The 21718-nt window shown below is 34.9% G+C and overlaps 1 protein-coding gene across 1 annotated transcript in view; it reads right to left on the bottom strand.

Moving 5' to 3' along the window:
- NDUFAF2 (NADH:ubiquinone oxidoreductase complex assembly factor 2) overlaps positions 1-21718 on the bottom strand; it is a 51987-nt gene that overhangs the window by 13695 nt on the left and 16574 nt on the right. The window contains exon 2 of the mRNA XM_004175620.6: positions 8925-9014. Coding sequence (XP_004175668.1) covers positions 8925-9014 — 90 coding nt within the window. The remainder of the gene's footprint in view (positions 1-8924; positions 9015-21718) is intronic.

Raw genomic sequence — 21718 nt, 5'->3', positions numbered from 1 at the left:
GAACACATCATGTGGCTCTGTGAGTTTACTCACTGCAAGGAGGGACAGGTATTGTGACTGGGGAAGGACCCCTCCATCTCATTAATTAATTAATGCTGGAAAAGACAGCAGAGGAATGGAGGAATAAAAGCAGTGCCAATGACAGCTGTCCTGTGGCTCAGGTTTTCTGAACTAGGTCCACAGATATTTGCCCACTCCCATCACTAGCATTGCTGTTAGCTGTGACTGTCAGGAGGCAACAATCCAGACACCACATTGCAGACACTGACAGGTCTCACTTTGTAGTCAATGAATTAATAGAGAGAGCTCCAACTATTACAGATATTATTTAGAGGAATGACCTTACACTACTTTTTAGAAATACCACTACAGTAGCATTTTTTCACGCCTTTTTAATCTACACAATTGGTAGGTCCTTGGTTGGACAGAAGATATTTGTCTTTTCTGCTCATATTTTTCAAATTACTTAGCAGCAGAATGCACGTAGCCAGTAACGAACAGAATGACAAACATAAGGAAAGCCCTTCCAAGTGTTGAGATGCAGCAAAATGTTATATCATATGTTTGTTTGGGTAATTAAGATTTTTGTTCCTATGCTTGAAAATTAGAGCAAAAATAACATTTTGCTATAACCCACTCAAATTTCTGGCCTCACCTGTTGCCATCTATAAAGTTACAGAAATGCTTTAAGAAGTAAATATTCTATACTTGAGTTTTCTAATACCATCTGTGCTGTATTTTGAGGGGAACCAGGGAATGATTTAGATAAGCCTAAGAAATTAAATCCTGCACAGAGTCATAACATCATCTCACTTCTGAAAATGCAATTACATAGAAGATGAAACACTAACACCAACACCATGGCTTCAGCAGCAGTATGCAACTGGTTTTAGGGAGAATAGCTTCCAATTAACATATGAACAAAGGGAGACAAAATGGTAGAACAGCTTGGAATTTAGCCAGGATGGCAAGACCAACAGACTTGGTAAATGTTAAAGTTTAATGGTAAAATACCTGTAATGAAAAAAGCAAGGTAATACTTTTGGTTCTTGTCTATCAGATGCCAAATCCCGAAGATATGTACTTTTAAATGTCTTTCTCAAACTACTTTTCTTAAAAGCAGTCCCTGTCATCTCTTCTCAGTATTCCTAACAGAAAATAGATCTAAATCTATCGTCATTGTGGAGAAGTGACAGAACTATGAAGCATCAACATCACCTTTTCTGTAAGTTTTATGTCAGCGGAAAGAAAAACAGCCCAATAAATGTAACTCAAAATACAACCAAGTGACTTTCTATTAAATCTATAGAAGAACTACTGAACTTTTTGCATGTACCTGTAGCACTTAAAAACATTCAAACTGCAAAATCTGCCAAGATGAGAGATTAAACTGATACTGTCATTTCTCAGCTGGCAGCTTTGCATATGCTCTGTAATAAACCAACCTATTGAAGAAAATCTTATCACATAAGCATTTCCTCTTTTGTCCATACTTCGCAACAGTTTCAGATTACTGAAATACTTGGCAACAACATTCAGAAAAAAGCATAAAGTAATAGAGATTTCAGATATAGCAAAGTGTGTATAATAGACACTAATCAATAGAAGATACAACTGGAGAACAAAAGGGAAAAATAATAGTTCTAAATGTCTCATAAAAAGTAAAGCTTTAAACTATCAAAATTTAACAGAGTACTTGCAACAAAATATCTTCTACCTTGCCATGCCTTGCTTCTTACCCGTGGGAGGACAGTATCACTGTTTTCAATCCCACAGCTCTCAATAGGTAAAAATTGATTTACTTTATTTGAAATTGCCAGTATTTTCTTAAAACACCAACTGCAGTTTAATTTCAGTTGATTATAATAACTGATCCCTAAAGAAAAAATTTGAAATAAAAACTAAGCTGCAGTTAGAAAGTACTGCTGAAATACAAACATTACAATAGATTTTCTTTCAAGTGACTTTCAGCAGTTCTTTGACTAATGATTTTCAGATGAATTGAATACTTCTAGTAAATTATTTTATCATTTAATCATCTACCTCATTTAAAAAGCTGTAAACAAAACAGTGAAGGGTAACACAGTCACATATGTCCTGTGAACAGAGGCTGTGAAGTAAGAGCCACTCTGTAATACATTTTCATTCATTAACTGAACTCAATACCAACACTCAAAAGCAAAGAAATAAACTTTAATGTAGGAAGATTTTTTGTATCAAATGTTCCATAATAGAACTGTATCTATTTAAATACATAAATAATGCACACAGTTTTAACACTGTGATCTTTTTCTTTCCAGTTATACCAACACTTAAATACTTTGTTTTATTGAAGATATTAACCTTCCTGTTTTCTAATAAATGTCAGGAGTACAAAACTTTTTCAACTTAATGGTACATAAAACTTCTTGGCACAAATATTGATACTATTTTCTGAATTACTACAAGTAAACTAATTTTAGTATCTCTCATGAACTGTATAAGAAAGTCATTATTTAATCAAAGATTTCTTCACAGCTATGTAGCTGAGGGAGGAATACAGTATGAAAATTTGCTAAAATCTTTTTATATCCATAAGATTCAGTTAGTTACATTTAAGATTATCATACTCCTCTGTGCAAATCTACTTCTCAAATATTTTTCATAAAGCTCAAGATGAAATCTGAGTTTAAAAGCACAGAAAACATCATCTGATGTCAGTGTATTTTAGCACACTACAGTTTAGCATCCAATGGTTTTATCAGTCTTTCAAAAGAAATGCATCTTACAAATAATTCACCTGACAACTCCTTAATCTTTGGGGGTAAGAATGGGAGGACTCTAATATATTTAATTTTCACCCATTTTTATGTGGTTCTCTTAAAGACAGGAAGATTTTTAAAAGTCCTTCAAAATCTTTGACTTTTAAGTTATCAATAAAATTTTGAGTAGCCAATACATGGTCCATAAAAAGCATCAGCACCTCATAACTCAAGTGTAAAAGAAATTCATGGTAGCAAAGGAAGAATGAAGGAGTACAAAAATATAACCAATTTCCTACTGAGTTAGCACTATGTTTAACAAAATTCAAGTAAACAATATGTTGAATTTTATATATTTTGCATTCTCTTTGGAAAATATATCTGTTTATACAGTTGAATAATGAAAAAGCTCTTGTACTGTTATGATCTGCATTACACCTTTGTTGAATGCACTTTTAAACTACTCAACAGCTTTATACCATAGTCAAATCTTTGTTGATGGAAACAAGGTTGATAGGTGCTTTATCACATTTTATTTGAACAACATATGCACACCATTATTATAAATGCAGGCAAACCCGGTGGGAAGAAATTATGATGTCTGACTCCAGTTCAGAAGGCTAATGATTTCTTTATTATAACTATGCTATAATACATTAATATACTATACACAGGAAGATGCTAAAACTACATACCTACTTTCTCTAACTGCCTCACAGCTCGTGACCCTGCTCTCCAGAGTCCAGACGCAGGTGGATCAGATTGGCCATCAGGCTCAAACAATCTCACCAGAATCCAATCAAGCCATCACCCCGGGTAAACAATTCTCCAAGCACATTCCACATGTGAAAAACAAGTAACATAAATAGAAATTGTTTTCTCTTTCTTCCCTCTGTGCACCTCTACGAAAAATCCTGAGAGAAAGAGAAATGTCCCTGTGACATACCATATATATATAATTAATTAAAAGTTGACAGTTATAGCTGGGAAAAAATTTTATTTTACATTCCCATTCCCCAAGCTAACAAAACAGAATGTCTTCACCATTGTCAGCCAAGATGTTTTAAACCTGGCAGAGAAAATAACATGAATGTACTGAGTGCTACCAAAACATCCTCCCCGCCCCTCAAAGCTTCGGCAAAATGAATCATTGCCTCCATTTAAAACTGTTGCTTCTAATTTTATCTGCATGCACTAATTTTAATTCCACCTGTGTCTAAAAGGAATTTTGCAAATAAATTGGATATTTCCTACCTTGAGACATTTGCATTCTTTCATCAGCACTCATTTGAATTCTTATTAGTATGCATGAAATTTTCATTGAACTTTAAGACTCTTACTGGCAGATAACACACTGCAATGGTCATAAAAGTGAACATGCAAATTAAGACTCACATTAATCACTAAATGTTACCAAGAAAAATGAAAGAGATTAGGAGTAGATGCCAATAAAATGCTGTATGAAGCATACCATCTCCTGAATCTCTGTGGTATGTACAATTGCAGATCTCCCCTCATGAACCCTACTGACATGTCTTGAGGAGGTAAAGTACACATACTTCAGTAGGTGAACATTCAGAACTAAAATATAGAAACGTTATCTGTTGTGTGCATCCATACTGCCTAAGGAAATGTAGGCACTCACACTTTGAAGTAAAATATAAGAGACTTCACTGAAACAAAAACAGGCAATATTTGTATCATTATTGTATACAAATATTTGTATATAGATTGCATTCTAAATTTAAAACTAAAGTACAAAAAGAAATACAATTTTTGATTTTTAAAATTAATTGAATTCTAGATGTTCAAAGAGATAACACTGAGGATAACACAAGGGATTTTGTTTTAGCTTTACAAAAGCCTTAATGGACATTTCAGAACTTTTTGTAACATTCACAAGTCTGAGAATATAGATAATTCAATCCTGCAGAGCATTTAAAACTAACATCTTTAGGATAAAATTTCCAGACAAGTCCTTCAGGAGTAAACCCTTGGGTTTGTATTCAGTAAACTCCCAGGTATACTGACTCTCCAGAGTCAAAGAAACAGCTTGCACAGAGAGAGTCTGTGATCTAGATGATGCTTTATAGCTTTCTACTTGGTCTCCTTTACTTTATTACATATTTAAAACTTGATAAACACAGCACCAGAATCAGTTCCTTAGGTTACCAGCTGTCCAAGTTGAATGTCTTAAGTACAGAATGAGATTTAACTTGTCTCCTCTTACAATTTCCCTACGGCCTGTTCCCACTCCTTACACTGTCCTCTGTCCCTGGTTTAATGAAAGTTCTCTTCAGAGAAGTGATGCTTTTAGGTATTGCCAGGGACAGTACTTTTATTAATTTTGGTCTTAAGAGGTTTCTTTTTCTAGTCATACAGTCAGTCATACACTTGTGCAGGGTGACAAAGAAATGGAAATGGTGCGGGGATGACTGCTTTTAAATGAGGTGGCCATTTAAAATTGTCCACAAGTAAGAAAACCTGAGTCTTTCACAAAAAAGACAGTACAGGTAAAAGCAGCTTTCTACAGGTCCTAAGAAAAGGAGGAGATAAGGCAATAGACTCTAGTACAGTCCTAAAAGTGAAAAGCCTGAGAGGAAAAGGAAGGAGCGCCAGCCAAAATTTAAGCAGAGGCCATGGATGTCAAAGTACATACACAGGGTTTGGAGAGGAGACGCCTGGAGATGTGTGTGCCCAGCAGTGTCCAAGAGCAAAGAGAAAACAAAGTAGGAAATATTAACTAAGATTCTAACTTTATATTCATCTTTTACTATTCAGAGGAAACAGCAAGTATTTTACAGCTCCTTCTACAAAGTCTCAGGCTATTTGCTGGAATTATCAGCATCCATAATAGCATGAATTATAACACCCACAGAAAGAATGTACTGGGATATTTTCAAGCATCTGGACAGAAGAAACACAGTGAAAGTTCAGCACAGGTCCTGGGGGTCTGGGAAACTTCTAGACCAATGTTAAAGAGGAAAAAATTGGGACAGAAATGTAATGAGCATTTCAGCAAAGAGTGTCAAAAAATCTTGAATGAAACTTTTCTTACTCAGATAACTGGCTTCTATAGTAGTATTTGAACAATCTACACTTTCAATTCCTTCTCACTTTTAACTAATTCAGAATTTATTTTTTACAGAAGGTAAAAAAGAAATAATGATTAATTGAAATTCAGAGCATCCTACATCCCTCACACCCCACAATATGTAGCCAAGACACAATAGTTCTTTCAACAGTTTCTATGCCCACAGCAGCCACTGGTGGGCTTCTATGCATACCAGTTTTACAGTTTTGGCTTGTTAAAAATTGACATCCGTAAAACCATTTGCAAATGTTAGACTAGCATTGGATAAAAAAGTACATATTAGCCTTTTTTCAGAATTCCCATCTTTATCTCTCAGAAGCATACACTACACACCCTTCTGCTTAATAAATGCATCGGGGGGAAAAGCATGTATGTATCTCTTCTTTCTAGAGAAATTCAATAGTGTTGTGGTTGAGGAATGGCACTCGCCAGTTTATTTCTCCCACAAAAGCTCCCAATACCACACTGCTGACTGTTTTCTCCCTCTCCCCTCCTCTTCCACCCTTCCCTACTGAAGGTGGCCAGGGAGAATGAGAGGCACAAAAGGCAAAGATCACCTAGTGAGATAACAATTTACTGGAAATAGTAATGAGATAAGAAAACAAACATATATTGATACTAATAATAAAAGCATACAAAAGAGAGGGTAATTTATGTGCAAAATGCTCACCAAGGATGATGTGAGATGACCACAGCCATGTTTTTTCCCAAGTAGAAGCCACACCTTTTTTCTCAGAAGACAAGAGTTCCCTACCCCTAGCAATCACCTAAGGTGGTATTGTATAACATCTGGATTCTGGCCACACCCTGCCAGCCACACCCTCTCTTGGTGATTGCAAAAATTAACTCCACCTTCGCCAAAATCAGGACAAGCACTTAAGAGGAAGAGACTATTACTCAATCTGCAAACTGCAATTTTTACTTTCCTCTGTGAATTCTTTGCTGACAATGTATTTGTATCTGCTGACAATACCACAAAGAGAAAATCTCACCGTTTTTCTCTTTTCTCAAAGATGAGGAAGTTAAGCAATAAAACTGTAAACATAGCTCATAACAACAGGACTGGCCAGTTAATCGCTTTTTCTCTAAAACAAATCTGAACAGGATGCTTTGATTTGAAAAGTGTGTCTCAGGTCTGGCAGCTGCAGCTTTTTAGGCAAGTCCATATGCCCTTGAGGGTACATGGTATTTGACTTCAAGATCTTGTCACACATGACATTGCAAAAATCTGCAACCTTCAAGGCACCACACTGTCAAATTCCATGGATTTGTGCTAAATTTCTGAAGATATAGCAGAGGTTTTTAGTGCTATACAGATCCCAACACCATGAAGAAATGGGTTTGTATAGCAATTTGGTTGAACACTGCAGTCTAAGACCATTTGTGAAAGGATTATTAGCCCACACCCATCTGAGACAGTCTGACTGTCCATGTTGTGTTCCTGTTAATTTCAGACAAGTGCAGACAGAGACTACTGAATTGTCATGGATGAGAATTCCTTCACAGGAGAGCAGAGTTACTTGAAACTTCATATATGCTTCTTGGTATCTGTAGTGCAGTGTTGGCATGAAAGTCACAGAGAACTAAGATGAGCTCTAATTGATAGCCAGAGAACTTTTGAATGAGGAAAAAGGCCTTCAGAAAGCTGGATAAATAGCATTCAAGCACCAGATGATTTTGTTAGGACAAGCCTATCAGGTTGCTGCTCTCCTTCATTAGATGGCTTTCTTGAAATGACAAAGAACCAGAAACAACTAGAGTGAGACTTGCCAACCCCCTTTGGGTACTGCAGCAGAAGACGGAAACTGTTGACACTGTGGTTTCACCATAGCTGGCAAACATTGCCAAACAGTGTTGAAACAACTTTCAGAAGCTTTCTGCTCTTACTACTAGCCTCAGCTGATCACAGGAAAAATCCTAGGACATAGTGTAATGACAATGATAAAAAACAAGATAAGAATGTTTTCTATTTCTCTACTGACGCCATGAAGGGATATAATGGGCCTGAAGTTTTTTCTTTGCTCAGTATCATCTCCCTCAAAGAAGAGCATCAAGCATAAAGGAAAGAGAATGAGGTAAAGCAAGTATACCAAGACATTTCTTCCAAACATGTTCTAGACCCAGTTCCTTTGCAACTCATTGACAAATTAAACCACAGTAATATCTGTATATAAGACTAATTTTTCTTCCACTAATACTTTTAACCTCTTACTGAACTCATGCAAACTTTCAGCAAGCAGAATAGTCAATGACGAGGAATTCCAGAGTTTAAATACATACTGCTTAAAATCCGTTTGCTTTACACCTAGCAACTTCTGGGACATGCCTAGGTATTTTTCTCCCCCAAAAGCATGGTGAGTAATGGGTAGCTTCTGTATACTATTTCAGGGATTACCTTGCTTATGCTGCAGAGTCCTGGATTTTAAGTCACATTTAACCACACAGTTGGCTCAAGCACCTAACATCCTCAAAGACCAGCATATACTCCATTTGTTTCTCTCTTTTCCAAGAGCTGGTCAGCTAATCCTAAGCAAATGTGCTAACTTTCCTGAAATGTTTATTATATCACAGATTTTCAGACAAGAATTTAATCAGTAGCAGTTGGACAAAATGTTTACTTATTAAACAGGTTCTCCAACTCTCTACTAGATTGCACAAGGGAGAGTATAGGAAACCAAATACACCATAAAAAAGCAGTCCCGTCACTGGAGACACCAATTTGTAGGTCAATTGACCTACATATTAACACTGCAGTAAAGGAATAATAAGGAAGTTTTGTTTTATTTAATGCACTTCATGCTGGTTATTCAATCAGATCCTCCATGGGCACAAATATTTTCACATTTAATAGGAATAAATAATCTCCACATAGGCTTTACTTTCATTAAGTACTGACTTCTCAAACAAAATCTATCCTATTTTTAAAAAGGTAACTTTAAGAATTCATATTGTTATGCAGTTAAATAAAAGCCTGCCTTAAATAAAATGAAAGATAAAAATGACTTGTTCACACAGTCAGGCTTTCCATTAAAAACACAGAGCCTATATTCAATGGCAATATTATCTTGAAATAAAACCAAAATATTTACCTTCCCATTCTGCTGGAAAGTCACCAATTTGATACCGATATGCTTCACGATTTACTGCTTCTACAAATCTTCTTTCTGGTATAACCTGCCCTAAATCAGAAAAAAAAATAGATGTATTTATATTATATATTTGATATATAATTTTATATAGCTCTATATATATAATATAAAATATTTAACTATACTTATATGTTTTTATATAATAGATATTTTATTTATGTATTTCTATATACATTTATAATTGCTGATTGCCTTATAATTTTGAAAGAACTGTATTTATTCATGTGAGTGTAATGGCATACAGGATGAAAAAAAATTAAAATACGGGGAAAATTATTACCTTCTAAATATCTGTTTGAAACATTATATTTCAGTAACTTCAAGAAAAACTTGCATGTTTTATTTTGAAGCTGACTTGTATTATTGATGATGAAAAACAGCACTCAAAGTTCACTGGTTAGGTCTGCAAAGCCATCAGGCCACATCATCTCCAATCACTGGCATCTGCCTTGTGCTTGTGAGATTTTTCACAACTGTCTATAAACTATATATTTTCTTTGTTAAAACCAAAAAACCAGAAGGTAGGAATCTGATAGGGAACACTCAGTATTTTGAAAGGGGAGACAGTGTGGAGAACCTGAATCTATATCCCACATTTTGATTTTATTACTGCTGAAGAAGACTTAAAAACTTCTACCTGTAAGGTGGTACACAGCAGATTGACTGTCAGATATTATGCTACTATATGGAAAAAGAGCATTTTAATTTGCTTTTTAAATTAGCAGGTACTGGAAATATATGCAAGGTTCCCATCCCCCATAGGGAAAAACTGAACAGTATTCCCTAGGCTCTTTCTACCAGGTTCTTCTCTTCCTGGGGTGCTGATACAGAGAAATTTGACATTTTCAGGAAACACTAAGTATATCTGCATAAAATATTTTATTTCACAATGAAGTGATTAATGCAGTTCATTCCTCCAGTGTGTTTTCAACAAGTTTTTCAACTGAAGTTATTTTAAAACTGATATCAGCTGGGACTTGGAACCATTAGTAACTAAACTCGACACTATTATTCATTATTAAGTATTTAATACAGTAAAATAACTTGTATATAATGTGAAATTCCTTTTCTAAGATTTTTCTTTAACTTTATATTTTATTTTTAAGCAATGCAACATTTTATTTTTTCAAGATATGCCATCAGGAAAAGACTACTGTGTAGAATGCCTCTATCTTCAAATTTAGATCTTTTTAATCAGTGTTGGAAGCTATATGATTGATACTTATTTGTTTTATAAATATACAATTACTATAAGCTCATGAAATTATAGTTCCTACCTAGCTGTAATACAATTTTTTTTTTCAACAACACCATGGATGATTTAATTTCTTACACTGTTCATCTACAAAGCAAAACAAAACTACAAAATTACTTTCTTCCCATGCAGAAGATTTCCAGAAAAGCTGAAGAGGTATCTAATAAAGCTATCTAATCCTACACAAGTGTCAGAAAAAATACTCTTCTCCAATCTTACAAAGTTATTAGACTTTACTGTTAGAACAGAACCTTTTAAAAAACTGTCCATAGTTTGAGTATTACACCATTTGAATAAATCACTATTAGAAAGAGTAGTGAAGAACTGTTTTTTTTTTTCTAACTGCCACCACAACTTGTGACTGGTATTATTAAACAAAATATTCCATGTCTTATTCTGCTGCAAGCTTTCATAAAACTCTCATAAAAACTCATCCTCCAGTTCTCATAGTCAAATCATACTGTGGAGACAAACTGAAATTATTTCCCAAATGTGTTATTTTGAGTACTGCTGGTGGCTTTTTAAGCCTCTCTGCATTTGTGATGCACACATGACACTAATTAACTTCAACTGTCTCATTTGCCTTGTCCCCTAGGCTTTTTTTGGCAGACCACCACTGACAAATAATTTACATAGGCTTTTGTAGGGAAGATTGCACTGAGGCCTCTTTAGATGTAATTAAAACATTTTACAGTTTAGGGAGTGTTTTTCATACTAAAGACTGGCTTCATTGACTGTTTTGCTTTCTATTAATTCATCCCCATATTTTCAAACAAATACTTGGGTCTTTGCTACATTTGTAAGAGCATACATATGAAGCAATTAAAAACAGCACCATAAGAACAGTTTTAACTTTAACCTCATTCTCATGGGACCACTGGATGCTAGAAACACTGAAGAACCATTAATGCTTCAAGCTGGGATTATATACATAACACAATATATCCAATTGCATCTTAAAAAAATAGCAGATCACTTCAGAAAGAATTTGCAGATGTACAGAATAGTAACATAGAATAACAGATACAACATCGTTTACACTCAACACCAAAGTAGCCAAGATTTGCACAAGTTTTCAAGCCAGCAAAAGGGCCAAGAAGACTATGTAATTGACAGATCTTTCAGCAACTTATAGAGTATACATGTTACATACATCTATTTTCTCACTTCACATATTTTATCGAAACCTTTCAGTCCCAGTCTATTGAAAAACCAATGCTTCAGGACTGAAGTGAATTTGTATAAAAGCCCCAAAACAAAAGTGTTTAGTAGAAATTTTGTGACCTGCTGGCATAAGAAGGGGATAGTCAAAGCCAGCAAAGGAAATACTCAGTGAAACGTAAAGGAATATGGCATAATGGCATAATGAAGCAGTTTCTAAATTTCTAGTCTTATCCATACACTAAGGAGCCCAGATACCAGGTAATATTTTCACAAAAAACCCCATGTTTAACAGTAGATATGCAAAGATGTTATAAAATTAAGATTTAAAATTTTCAGTAACTTATAAGGAAGAGTCTTTCTATGGGCAAAATATCCTAGTTAATCCACAGCAGTCATTAAATATTATATATATGTATTTACATTAGAAAAAAGCCATTGAAGAATCTTTTACATGAAAATAAATAATGAATACCGAAATTGTGGTGTTCTATAAGTAAATTATTACTATCAACACAAATTTCTAAAAAAAAAAAAAAAAAGTATACACACTATTCTAAAGATCTCAAGGAATTCTAGCTTGATTTTCACTGTGTACAAAGACATTATTTGAAAAATATTTACTGTTAATCCTCAAACAAATTTATACTATGTGTACAGCTAAAGAAACCATGGCACACATAATGAGTGAGAGCAGAAACAGGACCAGGAACAGGGAACTGGATATTTCTGGTACCTGAACTGAGCTATCTGAACAAGAGCCCCTGTCAGATACAAAATATCAGCATGTTCTGCAGTCAGCAGATGGAAATAGGATCTCCATCTCACACACTATTATGTGAAAGCAACAATTCCCATTCAAAATGAATGAACATCAGACATGAACTCAGGACCATGACTCTTTTGGCTTGTTGATTTGCAACGTCTACATGCTAAGAGTCCATGGAAGAAACACTCCACTAAGATTTTTTTTTTAATGCACAGGTGGAACTTGGGGCCTTTGTGAATTTAAAGCAAATGGCCTAAATTCCAGTTTGCACAGCAGTGCTCTAAACTTCATGATGAGAGACACATTTCTAAGGCATACCTTTTTCCTGAAGTGCTACGTACTTTGATGAGATTAAATTGTACTTCATTCACTAACAGCCTATGATTTCCTTGTCAACAACCCAACATAAACCTCACCTACTCAAAACAAAGTTTTCTAAAATTTTTCTCAGCAGTATCTTACAAAACTCAAGGAACAGGTCACCCATTCTTTCCTGTTTGGTAACTACCAAATAAACTGCAGATTTGCTAAATGTGAAGCAGTACTTAAATTACCAAAGCAACTGAACTATGAGCAGTTCTTAATACCAAGCAAAGGAAGAACTACTTCTCTAGAAGTAACTAACACGGATTTACATATCTATATATCCATCACTGTCAGAACAGGATCAAGAGTTTTCACTCCACTGAAGAAGTTTTCACTTCTTCACTGAAGAGGGGAAAAAAGTTTGTTATTAAAAAAAAACCTTTTAAAGGTGAGTATTAGTTTGTGAAAGCCACTATTTTTTCTTTGCACTGATTTTTAGCTAAGGGAGTCTGTTCACTGATGACTGTGTTTATGTTTCCTCGTGTCATATTTCCAGCGTTTCTGCAACAATTATCTTTACATTAAGAATGACATAAATATTTTAAAATGTCTTTTTTCCCAAAGAATTATGGGTTTTTTCCAAATTTAGATTTTTGTGAGGTTAATTAACTTTTGCTTAGTGACAAATTAATAACGTCCAACAGTTCATTACAATAATAATTCATACATTAAATACAGTATCCTTAAATACAAAAAAAATAAGTATTTGCATCTAACATCTATCACTTAAAAATTTAGTTACATTTTCTCCAATAAATAACACACTTGAAATTATCTAAAATGCTTTATGCTTTATAAAATCATAAAAGAAACACATTTCAACTTTTAATAGCCAGCAAGGCCACAGATGTTCAATTGTTCTGATTTCCATTAACCTGAAATGAACCAGATCAGTGATTTCCAGTTTTACAGCAATGCAAGATCAAGTGCTATTAAACTTGTTAAGTGCTGACCCAGCAAGTCCACAAAAACTATAAGTACCAGGCACTCACTGTCAAGAATTGTGTTTCAATTTTGCTACTTATATTTGCATTTTAACAGCAATATATTTAGCTTTCCAGAGTTGTCTGCAAGTACTAAGTTCTTCCCAAAGGAAGACATGTTTCCTTAGATTGCTACTGAAAGTTTGAAGGCAGGGAAATTGCTTCAATTTTTGGGAATATGCACTGTCAAAGAAAAAGACTGACATACACTACAAACATCACAGTCTCTTTTCACTTCCCAAAAGGATTGCCAGCTGACAAAGTCAGTAATTTCCTCTGGGATCAGTGCCCATGGAGTTCATGTATGTTCACATAAATCTTATGTTTTGAAAACCTGCTGTATCTTAGACTGTGGCAGTTAAATTAAGCAACATTTGTTCGAGAAACAATTTCCTTCAAGGGACAGACAAATCCCTCTCCAAAATTGTAGCACCTGGGTACAGGGGCTGCAGGATGCAGCACCATCAGCTCCCATTCCCGACTCACTGAAAAACCTTATGTCTTCCTCCTCATCTGTGAAGCCCATGTATTTAAAAACAAACACTGTTTTGTAAATAAGTCCACAATACGCCTACTAGAATTACACAACATTACATTCTTTTGGACACAGTGCAAATGATACTAGTGCAAATGACAGTTCCTTGGAGAGCTGATGGAAGCTCAGTGGTCTGCCACAGAGACGCTTTCTCCCAACTGTTCTTTTGTTTTCTTTTGGTCTATCAGATTCAAGAAACACTTTTCTACCAATTACTGTCAAAATGTGAATAAATCCAAGAATGAGGTGCTTAATTTATTCTGTAAATGTATGGAAAATGGCTTAAAATGGGAACTTAGCATGTATAAAGGGAATTTAGCAAGCAGATGGAAAGTGCACAATAACTTGTATTCATATAAATAAAAACATAATGCAGGGAGATAAAAAGGCAGTGATACAGGGAAGTGAAATGGGTAAATGAGAGCAAGGGTATGAGTTGCAAATAAAATTTTTAAAAAGTCACAGCTGTGAAGAACATCCATTCTGCAGTATGACCAACACAGAAGTGTTATGGACTGGTTTAGATGATTCATTACATTTCAATTAGAAATTAATTTTCAATGAATCTTTTGCAAAAATTCATTAACCATCTTCACTTTTTCCAGAATGAATAGAGTTATTACAACTAGCTGCATATACATTCTCAGGTACTAATACTTCTTTTGGGGGTTATTATATTTTAATAATTTTTACAAAAGGATTACAGGTGTGAGACTTGCAGAGAAAATTCAGTCTTACGCAGGGTCTGAACAAAATTACAGCTAATAATATACTGCAATTGAAGGATTAAAGAATACTGGTACTACTATTTTACTATGTTCACTTTTCATTGTGGAGGTTAGGAAAGAACACTCAGCTGTTTCAGCCACAGTCAACCCAACAGTGAAATTTCTGAAGAAAAGTTAGCTAAAGTCCTTGAGACATATTACCCACTTCATGTATATGCATATCCTACAAACATTTAAAGAGCCCTAAATGTTATTCCTTTTTCTACAAAATGTCATCTTACATTTATACAAAAATAAAGAATGTTTAGTTTATTTGGTTAGAGATCTAAGATAAACAAGTATTACAAAGGTACTTTTGTAAACAATGTTAAACAACACACACTGGTAAGCAATATTTTAGTTGATTAATAGTAATGTAAAATCATTTAGCATTCAACAGGTTTTTGGGGTGTTTTTTTTATTACCCTCTAGCTTTACACTGTGAGATTACTTTCAAAGCTCTCTTCAAAATTTGTTTCTTTAAGCTGGCCTGTGTGCATGAACCCATTTTAAGATACTTGCCAGTAACACTGATCTGGAAGAAAAAACCCCATAGTTTCCCTGATTTTGGTGGGCTTAGAGTGGTGTAGGTGGTGAAGAAATTAAAAAAAGCCTTCACGTACCCAAGGAATTGCAGCAATATCTGACCTTCTTTCAAACCTAATTTGAGCAGAAAAAGACTTAAAGTGCAACAGCTGAGAACAAGGACTAACTGTAAGTTGAAGCTTTTTACATCCGACTCAACCCATTATTTTATTTTTCTACTCAACTCTCAGATTTTGTGTGATCTCTTTTCAAGTTAGAATGAGCAAATACACACATGAAAAGCAACATAGAATTGAGTTTTCCCTGTTCTAGTTCCACAGTCCCAGCTTAACTAAATTGTAGACTAAACAGAAAAAACTGGGGTTTATGTGCTTTCACAGTATGTAGGTAGGTACCTAATCATTAAATACCTATTTGAGTGCTCATTGATTTAAGAGTATTGCACCAGGTGCGACTATTGTAATAGTTTGTCAATAAGTTTATACAAAAATTTATCTGTGAAAGCATTTACTCTGATGCCAGAGAAAGAAAAGAAGAATTACCATTTTTGGATGGCAACCTTTAGAATTGTATAGCTTGTAATCACTGTAATACAAGTATTTGACATGCAGAGTTTACAGCCACCAAAACCCCAAGCTCTGATACCAATTTCATTTCTTGTTTTACTTCATTTTCTTCATTTCTTCATTTTACTACCTACTGGTAGTAAAATTGAAGATGGTTACTGTATTATGCTTTATCAGTTTAAGCTCTAAAATGCAAACTCTCAGAAATAAAGACACTCAGAGATTTTCGTTATTGCAAAATTGCTCAATTAACCTAATTAGCATTTTAACTCATTCTTTGGGGTGAGCAGCTAAGATATCCTTAGGTCTTTGCATTAAGATGTCACATAAGCACTTTAATTCTTAAATATAAAAAACATATTACTTGTATCTCACCATACTAAACTCTGCATTGTCCAGCTATGGAGAACTCCCTTTCTAGTTTCTGCAACACCTGAGTGCCTACCAACCTCAAAACTCATATCTGTCGACCTTCCTGAACAGCAGCAAAGGATAGCACCAATGCAGACTACAAACTATGAGGAAAAGACTTCTGGACACAGCTTGGTGTGTGCAGGTGCCTTGCAGTGCTTTGAGAATCACAGGCAGAAATCCCTAACATCAAGATTATATAAAGCATATCAACACCGAACTTTTCCACTGTCTTAAGATGCAGAGATATTCAGAAACAAAGTTGTCAATGGATTGACAACTATAGTGCTTAACTGCTTCCATTAAAAAAGAACTTCAGAAATATTTGACCTTTTACTTCTCCTGCCCTCTTTCTTCCATAAAAACAGAAAGGGACCGAAATATACAAAATATTTTAACCAAAGAAGACAACATTTGTTATAGTCTATCATAGTATTTGTCTCAATGGCATTTCTTGCTACTTGCTTTGATAATCTGAATTTCTTTTTTTTGTGACTACATTTTTGTTGTCAAAGATGAACATAATGAGACTTGTTACTCAGACAAATAAATCCAAATCTTACACATTCTGCCCTATCTGTGTATGAATGAGAAGGAGCATGCCACAGATGAGATTTTCACCCCTAAAAAGATAATCTATTTTAGTATATTTAAATACTGTTCGTTTTGTATCCTGGGAATTTATTATATTGTTATATTATATCCTGGGAATTTATATACACATGTAATCAAATTGCATGTATAATAAATCTTCTGTAATTATCAGTAAGAGTCTTATTTTTCAGTGTAAGGACACTTCTGATTTACAGCTGCATTTTGCATATTGTACAGATGACTGCATGTATATTAAAAGATCAAAATTCAAACATTTTTAGTTTAAATCAGTTAAACTGAAAAATTTTCCCTTTCTGGCTGCCCATATTTCTCTTTAATCATGGTCAGTATAGAACCTTATACAAGTAATTTGTTACTACAGGACAGATGAAAAAATGCTAGCCTCACAAGTTTTGTCATTTTTCCTCCCACTACCCCTGCAGGCTGCTATTGTTGATGGCCTTTATGGAAATATAAATTCAATCAGCAGCTGCAAATTTCATGAGACGTCCATCTTCATGCTGAAGTGTCAAAACAATCTGTGGATTTCTCCCTGACAAAACACACTTTGAATTGTAAATTTCTGCAATTTTCCCATGTTAGAATTTGAGCTGCACTAAAATAGAGCCAGCCCAGATACAGCGCCTGCCAGACTGAGGCAAGTAATTTTCCCCTCCATTATCTCGACTCTGACACTGAAAGGGTTAAAAATAACCCACAAAAATTTATCTATTTATTTTTTATTTTACTTAAAAAATTAAATCCCATTTGTTCTTTTTAGAAGAAAAATCGAAAGGCCTTCAAAACACTCCACATACTCTCAAATCAGTTATTTGAACCTGCTATTAATTTTACAGTATTTTGCAGTGATAAACCCCCAGAAAGTAGCTGCAATAGAACTTAAAGAAGTTCCTGTGGTGCCAAAATAGTTCATAGAGGTAGTTTGTTTTTTCTAAGTCCCAACTTACATTAAATGTTGAAGAAAAACAGAAAATAGATGCATAAATTACAAAAATCAAAACTTTAGTAAAGTTTCAAACTGTTTACTGTTTTCTGAATACAATAAAAAAATAAAGTTTCTCATTCAATTACTTGTTTCTTGTAGTAGCTTAGGAGGCACCCATAGCTTACCAAGTATATTATAGCAGTTCAAATATTTTGCTTCAGACAAATATTTGTTTCTCTCTTCTTTACGCATTGACATGAAATATAATACCACTTAAGCAATTTGAAAGCAAATTAATTAGTCTGTTTATTGTATACAAACAAAGTAAGAAATATTCACAAAAAAAAAATCACTATTAATGAAGATTTATCTATTCATGTAGTTGAGAACTAACTGACTTTCTATTTAATTTTTTCCTCTATAGGGATAAAGGTTTACTGAACTGCACTTCACCATCACTGAAAATAATGACACTGTATTGAATGTTTCCATAGAAATACCACATTCTAAAACACACGACTGTCTTTCAGTTCAGAGAAAATTCAAATGGGCATCATCTTTTGTATACACCAAACTTTCAGTTCATTATAAGAATGAGGAAAGAAACCGAAAAGTGAGCTACAGAGTAATTCCATTGCAAAAGACTTTCAATGTACAGAAAAAAACCTCACAATTTGAGATAGGTCAGTTTTAAATATTACTTATTTCTGAATCAAAACTGTCAACAATGCTGCTTAAAAAAAAAAAACCCAAACAAAAAAAACCAGTACAACACACTTTCTCACTACAGTTGCATTTTCTGTCTATGCTAGTTCATTGGCTACCAGCTTTTTGTATTGCATCAGCAAGATGAGCTAGAAAAGATCCAGTGTACTACAGCAATTGTTCTACCAGCTACTCTCAGAAACACGTAACTAATAATTATCTTGCAGTACTTACAGGGCAAGTGCCTCATGGCACTGCCTGTACTTCATCCCTACTTGTCTTCCTGTGTTTCACCTCTGGAGACACTGCAATCTTTGCAACACAAACACCATTCAGACAAGTATTTGTAGTACAGATATCACAACATAAATCAAATCACTCTTACTATTTCTTTCTGATTCAAATTACTGCTAAGCTCCCTCCACAGTTCAGCTGAGTTTCTAATCACAATGTTCACCCATCTTATACACAGAAACAAATTCTTCTCTACTTACAGTTTAGTCCTGCCTCCTTCTGTCTTACCATCTCTCTCTTTACTGGCTTCTCCAAATACATGTATATTTTTCACATAAAAAATTGCATGCCTAAACCAGGTCTTATTATCCTCCCTTTCCACATATTCATGATGAATGCCATCATTCTCCTTCTTTCTTTCTGGTACTCAGGATTTCTCTCTGATGTGTATGTATTTTCTGCATAAGATATTTTCTGTATGATCTTCCTGATTTTCTACACTGCTAAATTTGCCATTCATACACAACTACAACAACATAATTTTCCTATGTCAAGGTGCATGCATCCCACTCTACTCATGAATTTGTAATAGTGTTGCAAAGATTGGCTATCTAGTCAGGAACTGTGGGAACTCAAGTGTGTCCTTAGACCCTCCACAAGGTTTCTACTCGTCAGTTGGACTACAGGATACTTTGTTTTCAAACTCCTTTGCAAGGAGGAGTTTCCTCTGTACCCTTCTCCTCTTTCTATAGCCTGAGACGTGTGGACTTCAATCACACGTGGGTCTGTGTCAGCCAAGCAAAATTTATTTTCTGATTCTATTCACTAAATGGAAGAACTCCATAAATATCCACAAAATAATTTCAGAATTTTCTTTTACTTTCTATTTGACGTGAAGAATAAAATTTCCCCCATGAATGGGTTGTAGTTTTGCTAATAAAGATAGCCATTACTAACCATATTTATCTACAGTAGCTCTTCTTAGGCATCAATTTTAAACACCTTAAATACAGGCTATCGTTCTATCTCAATGACCAAGCAGGTACTAGAGATGCATGACATTGCTATGGCTCATAGGCATAATAAAAATCTGAAAATAAATTTAAACAACACAGATGGGAAAAATAGTGCCACAATGTACAGGAAGATAAAAGAAAAGTAGATATGGCTCTTGTTCCTTCCTCAGCAGTACAGAAAATTTTGAAGTAGTTCTACTGCATGTCTTTTCCTACTATAAGATCAAAAACTTGAAATAACTGTATATAAACAAATACATTTCACCAGTGGCAACTGCACTTCACTATTCTTCCAATTTAATTCTTTGTTTTTCTAGTTCCAGAAGAAGGTGCTTATTTTCAAGGTGGTTTGTTGGGTTTTTTTTGGTTTTTGTTTTGGTTTTTTTTTTAATTTAGTAGAATATAGAAGATAGAAAACAGGCATCTACAGATAATGGATTTGCAGTAAGGAGGAAGTTAAATATTTGAGATTTCCTAACTTACTTTTTTGTTTGATTTTTTTTTTTTTTAAACACCTGAAGGGAGAAAGAGATAGTAAGGGAGACTGACAGAAAAATGACAAGGAATCATCACTGCTATTGCATTACATTGAGCTATGCCAGTGTAGGAGTCAAGATGCCTATAATCCACTTAGCCTTGTGTTGGTTTTGGCTGTTGTAAAAGCAATTTTCTTTATGGTGGCTGGACATGGGGCTGTGTTTAGGATTCATGCTGAACACACGGTTGATAATACAGAGATGTTGTTTTTGCTGAGCAGAGGTCACACAGAGCCAAGGCATTTTCTGCTTCTTCACCACCGATTACTGGTGAGGGGACTGGGAGTGCCTAGGAGGTTGGAAGGACACAGCCAGGACAGGTGACCTCAGCTGACCAAACGGATACTCCAGACAAGGTGACATCACCCTCGGTATACAAAGCAGGGGCAAAAAGGAGCAAGGGGGGGGGACATTTAGAGTGACAGCACTTATCTTCCTCAGTAACCATTGCACTGCTATCCTGAGATGGCTGATTTTCTTCTATATATAGCTTTCACTTTCCCTGTTTAACAGTCTTTATCTCACCCCTCAACTTTTCCCAGCTTCTACCCCTTCAATTCTTATCCCAATCCTGCTGATGGGGGAGGAAGCAAGCACTGCATGGGACTTGGTGGCTGGCTGGGGTTAAACCACAAGCCTCTATAAATTGACAGTTGATAACATACAGAACACATGATCTAGCATCAGTGATTTTATTATTAAGTAATGCCTATTGTATCTAATGTATCTATTATACCTAAAGAGCCAAGAAGCTAGATGCTGAAGTCAGGCCTGATCTCAGGATATGTTTGCCAACAGAAGAAAAACAAAAAACAAAACCAATTTTATTGAACAGCTGGTAAAATTTATTTCCTTCCCTCACCTATCTATAAAGAAGACCCACATTTGCACTTTACACATTTGAACAGGACTCAGTATCACACTGTGTCTGTCTTTGGTTTCCACTGTGCTACTATAACAGATCATTTCTTCTCTTCCAGCTCATGCAGTTTCCACTTAATTGTTCATTTACATTTAGGTAGTTATAGTCCTCCCTCATGTTATGCCACACCTTATTAATAGAGAATGATTTCCTTCATGTGCTCTATGCCAGGATAATACAGATACAGGGATTCAAGAACACTTGAGAAGGAATACAATCCCTTTCAGCTAAAAAGAAACAGAGTCTGCAAGTTGATGTATTTTAGTCTCCAGTTCCTGTGTTTTGATTAACAGAGTGTCTAGGTTTGGAAAGATAGGTGTCTGCTAAGGAAGGCAAGAGCCTCCCCTGAAATCAAGAAAATGTAGACCCCCTTCTCTCCGAATTGTTATAAATTTGAAATTAAGGGGGACTCTCAGGCAAAA

The sequence above is a fragment of the Taeniopygia guttata genome, chromosome Z, assembly GCF_048771995.1.
Source record: "Taeniopygia guttata chromosome Z, bTaeGut7.mat, whole genome shotgun sequence".
Classification (NCBI taxonomy): Eukaryota; Metazoa; Chordata; class Aves; order Passeriformes; family Estrildidae; genus Taeniopygia; species Taeniopygia guttata.
The sequence above is the reverse complement of the archived record's forward strand: the minus strand, read 5'-3'. Positions and strand labels throughout refer to the sequence as shown.